The following is a 16,763-nucleotide window of genomic DNA, read 5'->3' as shown; positions in this document are numbered from 1 at the left end:
TTGCAGTGCACTATGCACTCACTTGCAGGTGTTAGTGAAGATAATCTTTGTGCCAATTAAAGCTCTGGCTTGGCACAGAGATGATACAGCTTTGCAGGTTGCTTTTCTCCTGCCTGGAGAACATATGTTTCCCTCTTATTTCCACACCCCAGCTTTGGGGATAGCACAGTGATAAACAGTGGCACGACCTGTCTTCCTGAGCTGTTCCCTGTGATTTTAAACAGAAGTCACCAGAGACACATCAGAGGCAATGGTTGTCCCTGATTACCCAGCCTTGCACTGCTGTTGTGTGAACTCACCCTTACTACCAGTATGGTCCCAGTATGGTCCCATGTCATTTGCAAATGACCCCAAAGCCCACGGGCTACCACAATGACCCTTGAGTTGGGTTCCCCTTTCACAGCTGCACCCCTGCTACCATGACATTGCTGGCACCTCAAGGACCAGCCCCATACCAGTTAGTAATGACAAAGCAACAGCAGGCTCCTGCAAGGCCCAGCCTACTCACTTCAAAAGATGGAAAGAAAGCTAAAATCTGCAGGAAAGCCCTGTAAAGATCTCCTGAAAAATTATTTTATGCATCTTGCATTCTACCTTTGCTGCTGTCCATTGTACAGCTTTAGGATTTGCAGCCATTGCAGGGCTTTCTTAAGTAGACACACTTAGGAAAAAAAACCATCCAGACCCTCCTCATCTTCCTCTTTGTGGGTTGAGGAAAGTGATGCTTGGGAACAGGTTGCCCAGAGACACTGTGGACACGTCATCCCTGGATGTGATGGGGCTTTGAGCAACCTCATCTAGTGGAAGGTGTCCCTGCCCATGTCTGGTGTCATTGAACTAGATGATCTTCAATGTTCCTTTCAACCCAAACCATTCTATGATTCGATGGCTTTCTCTCCTTCATCTTTCCCCTGTGCCTTTGCTGCCTCAATCCTCCCACCACTGCACAACTCAAACTTTGCTGCAGCATGCTTGCATTTATCAACAGAATGATCACAGAAATTTCCAGCAATTCCTCCACATGGGCTGACCCTCAGCTCCCCCTTCCAACTAAATGTTGGAAATGGAAAGAAACAATAGAAGTTTTAAACACTGATTTGGCTCCAGATTTCCTGTTGATAGGTATCCCACTACACACAGGAAAGAAAAAGCTCTCTCTCTTGTTGCTTCCCCGGCATGCAAAAGCTGAGCAATGCAGACAGTGTTTAACTGTGATGCCAAATGGGAAAGACAATCACAAGAGCAAACCTGCCCTCACTGGAAGGTAGCAGTGCCTTGTGTGCTCACAGGTTGTGGGCTGCTTCCTGGGCACCACCTTGCAGGGCACTTGTAGCAATTTTCAGATGCAGATGTGCAGTGGAGTTTTCAAGTGAAATTCATGCACAGTTCAAGCTGACCTTGTTCAGAGTTTACCTAGGAAATGTTTTGATATGGCAGAAAGTCTTATGGTTCATGTTAGCTGAACCCTTGAGGAGGAAGCCCAGATGTAATTAGAAGTGAAGATGTGGTCATGTAACTGAATGTGGGTGAACCACAACTGGACAAGTCACTGCCCACAGCTGGGAGCTGCACATGTGAGCATCTGAAGTGGAAATGAACCACTTTAGTCCAAAGCCCATTGCATCTGTCCATTAGGAGGGACATCATGAGCTGACTGCAGGTGCAGGGAAACTTCATGCTGCTTTTAGTTGACATTGTGCTGCATTCTGTGCTTTTCTTCCCCTCCTTCCTCTTACTGTAAAAATTGTTACAAAAAAATTACCCCAAGCACTCACTGTTTTCTTGATGAAGCACAGAAAGCAAGCTGTACTTTCAAATATTTCTCAAAATGATTAACTGCCCATCAACAAATATAATCTGTTATGGTATTTCTCATCTAACCATAGCTTGTAAGTGAACATATGTGAGTACTTGCAGCCAGGCAAAGAAATTCCAGAAACAAAAAACAGGCACCATGAAAAGCAGGCATCACTGTTCAAATTATTGAGCAGAATTTCTGTGTCCAAAAAGTGATACATGTATTTATCTTGTGGCATAAGGCTTTTGGCATCCATTTCTTCAGCTTTAGTATCTGGATTTTGAAAATGGTCTCACTCCTGAATTTTCCTGAGAATTGATATGCAAATTTAAACAGCATTCCATCTGACATGCAAATATCATAGTCACTGGAGATACAGAAAATGGAATGCTGTTGCTAACTCAATCTTCTATTACAACTTCTGTGCAAATCATATACAAGTGGGAATTAAAATGTCATTAGTTTCCCAAAAAGTCATGCTTCCACAAACAAAATCAAGCAGTGTTTTTAGAAGTACTATAAGGTTAATGGAGGTCCCTTGTTGTATAATGATGGTAGAAATATCACGTCACTGCGGCATCTAAACATTCTACAAACCAAAATAATTAAACCAATATGAAACCACCACTACAATGAGGATCAAACTACTTTACCTTGTGTGAATGTGTGCAGAGACCAGTGTAAAGTAACGCCAGCCCTCTAGTGTTAAAAAAGAGTTTACATTTGTCATAGTTCTGTGATACCTTGGTAGAAGGCTCAGCTATTAGAAGTTGTTGAAATGGTCCTTTTTTGGCAACTCTGACTGTCCATCTCCAGGGGAATATAATGTTTGATTATAACTGGGGATGGCTGATCGTATATTAAAATGCTGTAGTTAGATAACCTCAGAAAACAGGTCTTAGAGATTGTACAAAAACCTTCTCCTGACGAAAAACACTGATTTACTTGGAAATAGAAAGTGTTTGGTGAAAGCAATCTGAGCCCAAGTTGACTGTAGGTGTATAGACATGTGCTTTGTTCAGCTCAGTCACCTGGGTAAGGCAAGGAATGTATCTCAGCAGCCATAGTGTGAAACTGAGGATGGCGTGCATGTGCTGTGCCGTGGCAGGAAGGCTTGTAGAAATATTGGGGGTTAAAGAGCTGCTCACACCCCATCCAAGGACTGCACGAGGTGGAGGAAGTCATAGCCAACAAAGACTCATCTGAAATGACTCCTCATGGGTGGTTCTTGGTGTAAATTGTCCCAAAATGCCCAGTAATATCTTGTGGCAAACTGGTTGGAGTGTCACATGGCAGAGCCAGGGCTGCCCTGGCACTGGGTTCCATGGATGCTCAGGCAGCAGGGAGGCAGCTGCTCCTGAGACAGCTTCTAGTTATCATCTCAGCTGCTGCCAGAGACCATAAGAAGGGCCTCCTCTACTCAAAGGACTTAGCACCACATAATTAAAGGTGTGGGTATTAAGACGACTGATGTGTAGACCTGTGGGAGCACTCTTACCATTAGAATAAAAGCAAGGTTATTTGGGTTTAAACATAGATCAATATAAAAAAATCTTTCAACTGAAATAAGCATTTCCACAGGTATTTAAAGTGATTTAGAGAAATCAATTTGCAATAACAGGTTAAATTTAAGCTGGTGCAACTTCCTCACGTAGATAATCCCTTACACATACGCACTGAATTGATGAATGCATATGAAGTTGAAATACATCTGTAGGCCAGCATCAGATAAATATCCTTGCTGTTGATGATGCAATTAAGATGAAGGTTTTAATACCTGGATTTTTAAATCTGGGACATTTTACAGACCTCAGAAGAAGCAACTGGGGGAAGAGTAATAAATGGGTCAAGTTCAGAGCATTGTACTTTCTGATGGAAGAGCTGGAGCCGAACAACTGCATTTGACATCTTCTCAATCACAGCAACCAAACCTGTTACTGGATCACACCCTCAGGATTGTCTGCAGCATAGGGGTGGATAAATTATAGACCTAATATCACTGATCTAAAAGTGTTGGCAAGAAAGCTTAGGCAAGCCTTTCTGTGTCTGTTGGCTGCTCTTGGCTGCCCAAGCACCATGGGGACAGAGGTGACCCTGCCCTTGCAGAGCAGCCGGAGGGGACCTGCCTCTTCTCATCCACTGATGACATTTTCAGAGCTTTAACTCCTCCCCACTGTGGGTACAGTGAAAAAGCAGAGTTTTGTCATGGAGGACAGAGGCACAGCTGCATCTACCAGCTTTGAAAGGGAAGTGATTTTCTTAATCAGCTGGGTGGCCAGGGCCAGCAGTGCCTACAAGCACTTTAAAACTCACCACCAAGTGTCTGGTCACACTGGAGGGCTTGGCAGACAGTTGAGAAGGAACTGGAATGAGTGATTTGACTTGGAAAGATCTTAAAAGATGATCTAGTTCAAGCCCCCTGTCATAGGCAGAGACACCTTCCACTAGACCAAGTTGCTGAAAGCCTGATCCAACCTGGTCCTGAACACTCCCAGGGATGGGGAATCCACAACTTCTTGGGGTGACCTGTTCCAGTTCCTCACCACCCTCAAAGTGAATAATTTCTTCCTAATATCTAATTTAAATCTACCCACTTTCAGTTTAAGGCCATTAACCCTTGTCTTGTCACTACAGGCCTTGATAAAATGTCTCTCTGCCTTACCTATCATCATCCTTTAGGTACTGGAAGGTGCTATAAAGTCTCTTCTGAGCCTTCTCCTCCTCAGGCTGAACAGCCCCAGCTGTCTTCATAGGAGAGGTGATCCAGCCCTCTGATTATCTTCGTGGCCCTTCTCTGGATTTGCTCTAAGAGATCCATGTCTTGTTTGTGTCAGGAACCCCAGAGCTGGACGCAGCACTCCAGGTGGGATCTCACCAGAGCAGAGTGGAGAGGGAGAATCCCCTCTGTCTACCTCCTGGTCACCCTGCATTTGGTGCAGCCCAGGATATGGTTTGCTTTCTGGGATGGAAGCTCACATTCCTGGGTCATGACCAGTTTTTAAGCCAGATGAACCTTTGTCTGCAGGACTTAAAAAAATAAATTGGGTGCCTTTTTATGCATGATAAAAATGTATGGGGAAAATCAGTTTATCATAACAAAAGTATTAATAATTTTTAGTCAAATACGGGAAATAGGTTTCAAAGAAATTTAAAAATTAAAAGTAGAGACAAAAAGTGAAAGCTCTTCATTTCAAAGCAGGTGCATTTGAAAAACGGAGACATTAAGAAAAAAAGTAAAACTTTCTTTGTTTTCTTAGATTGGTGAGAAAACCAAGAAGCTTATCTTTACATAGAAACAGAGATTTATTTATTTTTAAATAACTGCTAAAATAAAAAAAGGAAAACCCCCCAAAACTAAAACTCAATGCCCAAGTAACTACTTTTCCTTTTTCCTTTTTCCTTTTTCTCTTTTTCTCTTTTTCTCTTTTATTTCTCCCTGTTTTTAAATGTGCAGTGATAAGATTCCCCAGGCAGTATGAATTTAGAAAATCTGAGAGGAGCAATGACTTGATCTGTATAACATGTAGTTCTATAGAATAAGTGCTGAGAGAAAAAACCAATACTTACTACCCTTATAAACTGGCATCATATACATTATAGTGAAATCATAACTGTTGAATCCCTCATTTCTTGGGAGGACATGCTGAAAATGGAGAATATACATAGACACTGTTCACCCTACATGAAATTGGACATAAAAGAAAATCAGAAACAGAAGTAAAACATAAAAGAAAACCAGAAAATGGGGCATGAGAGAGAATGTAGCACCCAGCTTCTCTGCCAATGAACTCAAGGGCTAACCCTCTTCCTTAACCTTTGGGGGAAGATGTACTTACCAACAGCAATCCCACCAGAGTGACTTCCAACATGTGGAGGACCCAGTCAGAACCTGACTGCCCATCTCTAGGACACACTGATATCTGCTGCTATAAATCAGTTTGTTTCCAACCTCAGCAAAATAAAGTAATTCCCATTGAGACACTGGAGGCTTTTGGTTGATGCTTAAATTCAGAAAGAAGAAAAGGCTAATATCAACAGCTTTTCAGGCTGATGGATAGTGTCTGGGGTTTTCTTCTCCCTTTTCTACATGTACCAAAGACATTTCTTGTGTTTCCAGTAGGACACCTGTATCTGAAACACACTTTTGTAGGTGCCCAGGTAATTCACTCAAATTCCCCAGGGCAGATATGCAAGTCAGGTAAAAGTATGAAACCAGTAAGGGTACTGGAATAAGCATCTGAGACAGGAACCTGTGGAAGGGCAAAAAAGTGCCACTGCCCATACACTTAGCTCACTGATGGGTTAATAACTTCATGCTTAGAGGTTCTTCATTGAGAACAATGGGCAACAGCTGCTAATGGGGTCTGACACCAGTGCCCTTGGGATGAAGAGGAAGGTTAATTGAATTCTAGTGAGGCTCCCTTTGTGTTTCAGAGCAATTGAACAAACCAGGGCAGCCAACTTCCCAGCACCAGCCTATGCATTGTGGCAAGCTCATCTGTGGTGTGACTAAATTGCCTTCAATAGCAGGAATGAATTCAGCCTCTGAAAGCCAGATTCAGGGAGACTGAGATAATCCTATTGGAAATTTTGATTGACAACTCAGGCCAGTGTTTGTTTTTGGATGTGGAAGTATTGCAGAAGGAATGGGCATTTTGGATGGGAGGTTGCTTGCTGGTCCTCCAAATGCACTCTTACAACAGTGCAAACTCTTCTACTTCAGTTATTCATGGACACTCTAATCTGCATGGGCATGTTGTGAATACAAGAAGAGAACAAAATAGATTATTCTCACAAAGTTATTCACTTGCTCTTGGCATTTAATCTTCTTTGGCTTCTCAGAAGCTGTGATACTGGTCTCTGAATGCAGACAATTCTGAATGTAATGCTATTTTGAAGATGTTTAAGCCTGATTGCTCCACATTAGTTAAAACAAAGATGGTATTTTCAGGTTGTAAACGCATACTTATGTTTTCGGTTCTTAATTCAGTTGGATGTCTTCCAAAAGCAGATGGTTTCAGGTTATTAGTTTCTTCATTAAAAAAGTGATTGTCTGAAATCTGACCCGACTTTGGAATGATATTGACATACATCCTTGCTGTGTGTTCTCAGACTTCCCACAAGCAGGTTTTTATTTGAGCATTGACAATATGCACTACTCTTTTTGTCCAACAAAGCCATGAACACTTTTATAACTTGCTACCTATGAAACAGATCTTTCTTATTGGATGAAAAGAAGCCTAAACAACTTCCTTTTTTTCATTTGTATAGGGCTGACTCTGCAGGTAGTAATATTCCCCAAGCAATTTTTTACCTTTGCTTAGGATCTATTCCTAAGGCTTTTCTCTAAGGCTGTCTGGACTCTCTGACTTCCTGACACACTGTTTGCTTTTTGTGTCTCTCCATTGTTGGTGCAATCTCTTTGAACTCCAGTCATTCTTCAACTCTCTTCTCTGCTTTTCACCTTCATGTACAAATGTGCATTGGTTTCTCTGCTGCAGAGTATGACCCTCTTTAGTTATGTTGGCAGTACTGTGCAAGGGAGGTTTTTACCTTTAACTGGTTGCTTGTGTGCCTGTGTATATATTATTTTCATAACTTCATTCCACTTCCAATATTTGCAAAAGTAAAATGATGCACGCACCCACACCCACACACACCCACACCCCCACACACACATCCAGGCTCTGAAGCAAAGAAAAAGTGGGTTAAATAAAAATAAATAATGAACAGTCCTATCTAGTGCCATCTTTTGACTGAGACCCCTTGTGGCAGTACTGATGAGGTCAGTTGCTGGATTGAAAATACCAAAGACCCTCAATTGCAAGAGTCTGAAAGCACCTCTACATAATCCTGTACAAACCACAGAGATTGTTACTATGCAGGATTATCATGAATGAGCCACATACAGCCAATGCAGTTTACAATGAAAACCAAAGGGAGGAATATTGCTTAAAGCAACTCACTTTTATTGACAGTGTACGGTAAGGCAAGGAAAAAATGTTTGCCAGATTTTTTAAAAAGAAGGCTTGCAGCAAGAATGATCTGCAGTTCAATGTATTATTGAACTGTCAAAGATACTCTCTTTTATAAATCCAATATTTGTCTTTTTCTTATATATACAAAAACTCAACTTAAGCACAAAACAGAACAAAATAATGAATTTGCATATGAAGTTTTGTTGATGGTTCATGTTCTAGTAAACAAGAGAATGCACATATTCTTTTACTATAGTTACAGTTGACTAGATTTAAACTTAAATATATGCCAAAACACATAAACCCCCCACAAAATACAGATGAGTTCAATATCATTATTTTAGAAAAAAAAATCTAAACAGTGTTCAACCATACACTGGGAAAAAACATTGCCAGATGCCAAGAAAGCTGTATTTCATAGTAAAAACTAATTTTGCATTTTTGGTGAAGGCATCTGTGTGTTTTCACTGTTGTATTCTGGCCATTTTAAATTAATATCTTGGCCAGAAAAAATTGCAAAACACTGGCTTTTGTCTGTTTTGAAAGGATATATTTTTGAAGTGATGATGTAAATAAACCGTGAGCCTCTTACAAGATCTCACATCAGGCCATGTTAGAGCAAACTATCATTTCCATAGGAAACAATGGTAACAGGAAGGTCCCACCTCTGCTATAAAATCTAGTCAGGGGCCAAGCAACAAAATCTGCAACCTCTCAGTTCTTCCCTGAGGGAAGGGCACAATTTTACCCCACCTTTTTCTGACAGCCTTAGATTTGGGAACTAGCAAACATGGTTGTGTTTTGTGGCTCTCCTTCTCCACCTCCATATCTGTATAGCATTGGCCTTTCACTGGAAAAGCTTTTATGAAAGCGATAGCTGCTTTTCACTGGCAATAATGTAGCGCTACTGGTGCCTCGTAAAACAAGTGAAGGCCAACATGCCAAACATGATGTGCTGGGATAAAAGGGACAGAGGTACTCAGCCACGGCACAGTGCCATGCCTTACCTTTGCAGGCCTGTAGCATGAGCAGTAACCTTGGTAAGTAAAATTCTACCTATGCATCAAAACTGAATGTATTTTTAAAGACATACAATATTACTTTGTAATTAGAATCCCCAACATGCTAATTTTTATCACAGACAAGAAGAAAACCTTAGGAGTACACAAGCAAAATGGGACCCAATTAAAAGAAGAATAATGACCCCACACATATATGTAACCAGTATATGCTGAAAATGAAGCATAAACACATGTTTTTAATGTGAAAATCTTCTGCTGGATGCTTAAATGCACAGTTCTTCATGTATTTATTTTCCTTTACCCCCCACCCCATTTTCTCTATGAAAATCAAGCTCTTTGAATAATTAACCAAACCTCAAAGATATTTACATTTTAAAAGCCAATTCTTCACCTTCTAATTTTAAAATAAGTAATCCTGTATCTTGCATATTTTAAAAAAAGGTCCAGTGAAAGCTTAGAATTGTAATTCAGTATCTGTACTTAGTAAAAATACTTCCCTTGAACACGAAGTCAGTGCTGACCTCTTCAGGTCATTTGTGAATAATAAAATTTTTCTAAAGAAATATTACTAAGTAAGGAAAACACAACGAGAAGAAATACATTACCCCTGTATTGTAAAGTGTTGCCACTTTAAAGCATGGTAAAGGTTGAAGGACAACACAGAGGTGAGTATATCAAATTTTCACTATGATTTTACAGAACACATGACACCTTTCAATGCTCTGTCTGCTAAAGGCATTATAGTCTTTCTGGCTTTGTTAGTACTGCTATAGTATACAAGTTTCTTAGAGTGCAGTTAGTACCTACAGAAATAAATTCTAACACAGAAGTGTGGGCTACACTTCATATGGCAGGAGGATAAGCGTAAGAGAAAATTTATGACATTGATTTTAAAGAAATCATACATCACAGCATCTTTAATTCAGCATAGAAAATTGGATTGTGACTGATATGACTTAAATGCTTCTCAGATATCAAGAAGGTCCTCTCCACTCTCATCACTCTCCACAGTTAATTGTCTTGTCCACCATTTCTTGACTTCTGATCCACAGGAAGCAGCATCAGACATGGGATTCATTTTGCATGCAACAGATTTCATAGTTGAACGTCCACCAAAACGAAGGTTGACTGAAGACACTGAATGGCTTATTGGTTTGGGGGCTAGGAAATTAAACAGAAAGTTCAGAGAGTTCTGTATTAGAGTAGATCTGCTTGAACATTTTTGCTTAGAATTCAGGTATAGAGAACTAGTTAGACTAGGCCACCTTTAAAGGGATTTAGTTCAGAAAGGGTAGGGCTTTGTTCTAATTTGTTTGTTTGTTTGTTTTCCCAGCTCCAGATGTTCACACTGCTCCCACTAATCTGCTGGCAGAGCAGTTTAACTGAGCAGTGCCTCATTTCCTTCTGCTGGGATAACTGATGCAAAAGATCTCTTCTTATCCAGCTAATTGCAACCTAAATGATTTAGGCAGTACTTACATGAGCTAACCTGCTGGCAAAACAGTGAAAGTAGTAAATGTGAGGAAGGGGGGTGCAGGTGGGGAGATGCTTTTAGGATTGGCAGCCACATCTAGAAAGTGACACTTTACAATGGCCTAGGGGTTGAGACAGGTACAAGTTGCTGGTATGGCACTAAACTACATGTCTAAGTATATAAGCCCCACAACTGATCTTAATTATGCTATTCACGATCTGAAATACCTGTCTGCTGTACTGGAGGCAGACTACTTATAATACAGCTGTATTGTGCATGGAAATTACCCTCTTTTTTAGGACCATCCACTGAGGAACGTTCAAAACTGACACAGACAAGATCAGTGCTAAGAAAGGAACCCTGGGCTATTCATTCTATCAAGATTTCTCACTTGAAAAACCTGTGCAGTTGACTACCAGGAGCATGACTCCTCCTTAGCATACTTCCTCTCACTCTTTCTCTCTTTTCCAACAAAATGTTGATCTTTGCTGCTCAGTGATATTTAAATGGAAATAATGGATTGAAAGCTTTCTATTAAACTATCCTGTTTCTTGGACAAGTACACTGGCAACAAAAATAGGGTCAATGGTAGTCCACAGAACAGCATTACTGTCCCTCCTGTTTCCACTGAGATACGATTAGGGTCTGAACAGTGAGAGCAGCACTCTGATTCAGAATAGGACTGACTGATGTAAAAGGTCCTGAGCAAATGTATGAAAAAGTAAAACATGTAACCACTTGCACAGGGCAATGCTTGAGCCCATCCTCCAAACTTTCTGAATTGTGAAGAAAGGAAGAAACTGCTTTATTCCAACAGGCATGAGGACAGGAAAGCCCTGATGTGGGTCCAAGCAGCAGCCAGGAGGGAGAATTGTGAATCATAAAGCCTTTCTTGGCCTTGTTATTGCACAACAGCAATTTTGCATGTGGGGACTTTACTGATAAACCTTTTTCACTTACCTGATGGCAAGCGCCATTGTCCAAATTTCCGCTGAGGTTTCCCAGCATCTCCAGTGTCTTGTCTATAGCCACCTCTGTCAGAAAGCGTTGGGCTAAGGAGCTGCTGTTGGCTACTTGTCTGGACAGAGAAAAAGGAATCTCAGTTATAGCTCCCCTAGGTAACCCTAGGAAGGGATACCTTTCTATTCTGTTTCAAGCTTTATCAATGAATACAAACAAAACATATTGCCATTGGTTAGGGCAGCATGCTTTCTGCTCTTTAATACCTCAGAAAACTACTACTGACAGACAAAAGCAGAAAGGTCATGTGGGCTCCCAAAGGCATTTGTCCCATTGAAGGGTATGAAATTATTCTCAGCCTATTACAACCATTGTGGAAAGCCCTTATGCTGTACCTTCTATATTTCCTATTCTGCTCAGAGGTCCCAGCAAGCCCAGTGTTCTCCCTCTCAGTGTAAACACTACTTCAGAATGCCTGAACTGGAAAGCTTCACATCTCCAATCCTGCACACAGCTCATGCAAGAGCTGAAAGCTGGGGCTGACAGTTGTACAGCTGAGTTTGCCCTTTATGGTGATAGCTAGACAGCTAAATATGTTGGGGAATTTCTGCCTTAGAGCATCTTGCCTTTGCATCTGATGGCAAAGACTGAAGCAAAACAAGGAATTATTTTTTAATTTTTTTTTCAGTTAAAATGATGTTTAAAAAAGAACAAATAAGAAATATGGAAGTTTTCTGAATTTGTTATGAGTAACTGATAGTTTTCTGGATAACATACCTCTGGCTGTGCACTGTTATCTTGATTAAGAGCATTCATATCTTCACTTGGCTGTGTTGTCTCAATGCTGGGAGGATTCAGAAACCGACTCAGCTCCTGCTGCTGGCTCTCTCGCAGGCTGTGGATAATGCTGCATGACTGCTGCTGTTTCTGTCAAGGTACAGTATGTGATGAAGAAAATGTTCTCATTGCTCTGTCACACCAAAGTGTTTGATTTTTTTTAAAAAGTATTCCAAATATTTAACTGAACAGTGAACACCAGCTGTGGATTCCAGGTGCATCAATAAAGATCCATGTATTAGATATTGCTATTTAAATAAAGTGAATTCTAGCATACTTCTAACCTTTAGGGAATAGAGGATGAAATTTATGAACTACATTAAGTGGAAGGCACATTGCTCAATTGTTGGTTTAAACCCAGAGTTTAAACACACACAAAGTTTTGAACTTATCATTTAAAAGTTCTTGCAAAGAAAAAGAAACCAGGAAATTGATAGAGATTCACAGGGAATTACATAGACTCATAGGGAATTACATGAAGACAATGAAAAATTTCTGATTTCTTTCATGGGCTTTGGAGGAGGCTGTCAATAAAACTGAATAAAATAGGAGTGAAAACCATGGGACTAAGTATAGATTTACAGTACAAATAGAAAAACAAACCTAGTATCATTACAATTTTACAATCTAATTTTCTTTTAAATTAAAATAAACAGCACTTAGGAATGGTTTCACTTTCCTGAGTAGTTTTCACATGATCCCTCTAGGGAGACTTAGAGAATAATAAGAGAATTTCAAAATATATCTTAACTTCCATAATTACATTCAGTTTATAAAAGGTTCAGAGAATGTGAAATGATCTGAACCATATTATTAGAGTGAAATGAATAGCATATTTACTTTATCACAGTGTAGTTCAATATCATAATGAAATGAACAACAGAGTTGAACAAACCCAGAACTGAGAGCTGAGATTAAATTTACTGCCATTATTATCACAGAGATGAAATAAAAATGAAACTATGTATCATTGAACACTGCTGTTTCAGCTGGAATGTACATCATATTCAAAATATCCAGCTAAGTATTTGTATACATTTACAAACAGAAGACAGATGCCATGATGACAAATCACTATGGAAAATCTTCTATCACAAGAAGTAATTTTTTATAAAAGCAAAAAATATGTGTGTCAAAACCTGGAGTCAGACTCATACTAGCTGAAAAATCAGTCATCAATGCAACCAGGTTGTGACTTGGTCCATACACCTGCTTTCCATGTAGACACTCTGCTCATTTGCACACACAGTAACTGTAATGGCTCACTTAAATGATTTATCTTAATACAGGCTCCATCTGGAGAGTCATCTACAGGTTTCTCATCTGCCAGCAGAGGCAAGGAAACTATACAATTACATTATGTGAGGAAGGATTAGGCCTATAAAATTCCATCTAATTAATTTTTTTTTCTTAATTCCTTTGACTTTGGTCTCTGCATATGCACCTTCCTGTTGTATTGAAAAGACACATAAAGTTTGGGCAGGAAGACAGTTTTTGCCTTCAAAAGATGCTTATTTTTGTAGCACTGTAGAGCCACAACCAACAGCCCTATTTTTGTAGAGCTGTAACAAACTTTTTTTTGCTCAGTTAGCAACTGCTACATATTTCAAATAAGTATTATCATGACTCCAAAGTAAATGAAGCATAGGGACAAAGATTCCAGCATTTTTGAGCAGTTCAATTTATGCAACCATTTAAATACTGCTTTATCTTGACTTACTGCTCTGATTCGCTTTAAGCACTTTTTCAGCCACATTCGTATGGTCTGTTTGGCCACCTCCTCTTCTATGGTATATTCCAGTTGCTCCCTGGCAAGCAGCTCTTCCAGTTGAAGACTTTTTCTGATATCAACAGACCTATATGAAAGCATGCTGGAAGAAAAACAATTAACTTATTTTTAAATTCTGGTGTCTTTGCATTTTTTAGGGAATCAAAGCTCATACTTAAGACCTTGGTGTGAAAATATATAATTCAGGTGTGCACAGTAAATTCACATTTGAAGCTAAAAAAAATTGCTGAGATGATTCTAGAAAAGACTTACTGTGCTCAAAACAAAGACCTTATCACCAACATCCAGTCCTCCAGTACAGGTGATCTGCTGAACTGTAAGTAATTAGGGCATTTGTGGTGGTTTGGGCTTTTTCCCCCCCTAAGTGTTTACGCTCGGATAATGTTCCCATTTCTATTTTATTTCTAGTCAGGCTCGCTGTCATGTTGCTTCACTTGAAGGTACATTTCATTAGTTGGGATACAAGAGGAGCATGTGACTGTAGTTTGTGACAAACCTCCTGCAATGAAAATGTTAAAATTACTTAGAGCTGATTCCCTAGGACCTGTGTTTGCCATCACTAATATTTTTGTATGGGGAAAAAAAGGGAAATCTAATTTTTGTAAAACATTTAAAATTACAGTGCCTCTGGCTACCAGTCTTGCCTTCTCCTGAGCCAATGGCTACCTGATAGCCTGGAAAGAAACACAGGCTGTTATATCTGTTCTAAAAATGTGGAGAAAATCTCAGTGTACCTGAGCACGTCATGAAAAGTGACATCGCCACCGTTGTGGAGCCGCTCCATTTCATAGCACATGTGCTTGAACAGCAGCTTGTCCTTGTCGAGATCCACCTCCAGCCTGCCTCGCAGGAGCCTCAGCAGGAATTTCACTCGGAAGGTAGGGATTACACCCTGTGTTAAATCACACAATTGATGGTAAATTATTACTGTCATCTAACAACCAACTCAGACATTCAACTTGATCACTGAGAGAAAAACTATTTCTCCTAGCACATTTAAGTCACTGTGAACTCATTGCTGAAGAATGTGCACACTCAGCCAGTTCTTCAACAAATTCACAGAAGTCTTTGTGGTTATTTGACTCATATACAATGAGAATCTATGCCGTTCATTTTTCCAGAATTTTTCAAAATTGCTTGGGGATTTAGTTCCCCCATTTGCATTCATCTGTAATTAGAATCATATTCCCAAAGAGCTGCCTTTGTGAAATGGAAATTAAACTATAGTTTAAACACTCATAGCCATATCTATAATTTGTTGTAAACCTGTGCCCTTCTCTGTGCATCGCTGAATGAGCAGGAGAATGTTGAGAGTTTTAAAGGTTATCTGCTCTAAGAGGCAGCACATCCTGCACTTTAGGTGACAACAACTTCTATCTGTTGTAACAAAATTAAGACTGAGTGTTCATCTCTCTGAAATTGCGGTATTCACAATCTTCAAATATCTTTTGTTCTGCTAAACAAGCCTCATCAGGACTATTTTTGCTGTAAGGTGTTCCACATCAGAGAGATTCTGCCAGTGCTGGGCACCACGGATTCAGAACTTTCTACCCTCATGAGTACAGACTTCAGCTTCCCTCTCCAGCACAGCCATGAGCCAACTACAGACAACCACTACTTTCACCATAATGTTGTTCACACTCAAATATCAGTGATGTCATTAATCATTCAGATTATGATTTAATTTGTGTGGGCATCTGAGCAGCTCAGTCTCCTAGATGTTGTTCTCATTTCAGAATCACAGAATGGTTGAGGTTTGAAGGAAACTCTGGACCTCACCTTGTCTCACCCCTCTGCTTAATCAGGGTCTCCTAAAGCCAGGATCAGGTCCAGAGGGCTTTTGAATATCTCCAAGGATGGACACTCCACAAACTCCCTAGGAAAACCTGTGCCAGTGCTCAGTCATCATCACAGTGACAAACAGTTCCCTGATGTTGAGAGGTAACTCTTGTGTTTCAGGTTGTGCCTGCTGCCTCCAGCCCTGTCACTGGGCATCCCTGAGCAGAGCCTGGCTCTGTCCTCTTTGCACTCTCCCTGCAGGTATTTAAACACATTGATGGGATCCCCCTGAGCCTTCTCCAGGCTGAACAGTGCCAATTTTCTCAGCCTTTCCTCTCAGGGGACTGCTCCAGTCTCTTCATCATCTCTGTGTCCCTTTGCTGGACTCTCTCCAGTATGTCCATGTCTCTGTGCACAGAAGAGACCAGAACCAAACCAGGATTCCAGCTGTGGCCTCACCAGTGCTGAGCAGAGCAAAAGGACCCTCTCTGCCTTGGTCTGCTGGCAATACTTTGTCTAATGCTGCCCAGGATACCATTGGCCCTCTTTTCTGCAAGGGCAATGGTGGCTCATGTTCAGCTTGGTGTCCACTGGGGCCCCTAAAGGTCTTGTACTGCCAAGCTGCTTTCCAGCTGGGTGGCCTCAGCATTCACTGTGCCTTGGTTTATTCTTCTCCAGGTGCAAGACTTTTGCAGTTTTCCTTGTTGAACTTCATGAGGCTTCTGAGCCCACTTCTCCAGCCTGTGAGGGTCCCTCTGCATGGCAACACGACTCTGTGGCATATCAGCCACTCTGCCCAGCTTGGTGTCATCAGAAAATGTACCGGGGGTGCTCTCTGCCACTCTGTTCATGTCATTAATGAGGATATTAAACAGGACTGGAGCCAGTATTGACCCTGGGGCACACAAGGAGTTCCTGGCCTCCAACTAGAACCTGTCCTGCCCACCCTCACCCTCTGAGCCTGCCTATGCAGACAGTTTTCAGTCCACTTCATCTCACCCAGCCCATATTTGATTAGCCTCCCCATAAGAATTTTGCCGTGCTGAAATCTCAGCAAAGATCTTCTGAAAATCAGACACAAAAAATGGATATGAATCTGTAGACTTCCAAGGGAATTCAGGGAGCT

General features: G+C 40.7%; 1 protein-coding gene across 3 annotated transcripts in view; it reads right to left on the bottom strand.

Moving 5' to 3' along the window:
• Window positions 1-7,746: 7,746 nt before the first annotated feature.
• Window positions 7,747-16,763, bottom strand: part of NALCN (sodium leak channel, non-selective) — a 229,402-nt gene continuing 220,385 nt past the window's right edge. For all 3 annotated transcript variants that reach the window (XM_071430894.1, XM_071430895.1, XM_071430896.1), the window contains 5 exons: window positions 14,593-14,750; window positions 13,790-13,940; window positions 12,010-12,159; window positions 11,233-11,350; window positions 7,747-9,959 (listed from right to left, as the gene is read on the bottom strand). In XM_071430894.1, coding sequence (XP_071286995.1) covers window positions 9,766-9,959; window positions 11,233-11,350; window positions 12,010-12,159; window positions 13,790-13,940; window positions 14,593-14,750 — 771 coding nt within the window. In that variant the 3' untranslated portion in view covers window positions 7,747-9,765. The remainder of the gene's footprint in view (window positions 9,960-11,232; window positions 11,351-12,009; window positions 12,160-13,789; window positions 13,941-14,592; window positions 14,751-16,763) is intronic.

The sequence above is a fragment of the Agelaius tricolor genome, unplaced genomic scaffold, assembly GCF_023055355.1.
Source record: "Agelaius tricolor isolate 1412-34295 unplaced genomic scaffold, bAgeTri1.0.p SCAF_7, whole genome shotgun sequence".
NCBI lineage: Eukaryota > Metazoa > Chordata > Aves > Passeriformes > Icteridae > Agelaius > Agelaius tricolor.
This window is presented reverse-complemented; position numbering and strand designations above follow the sequence as displayed.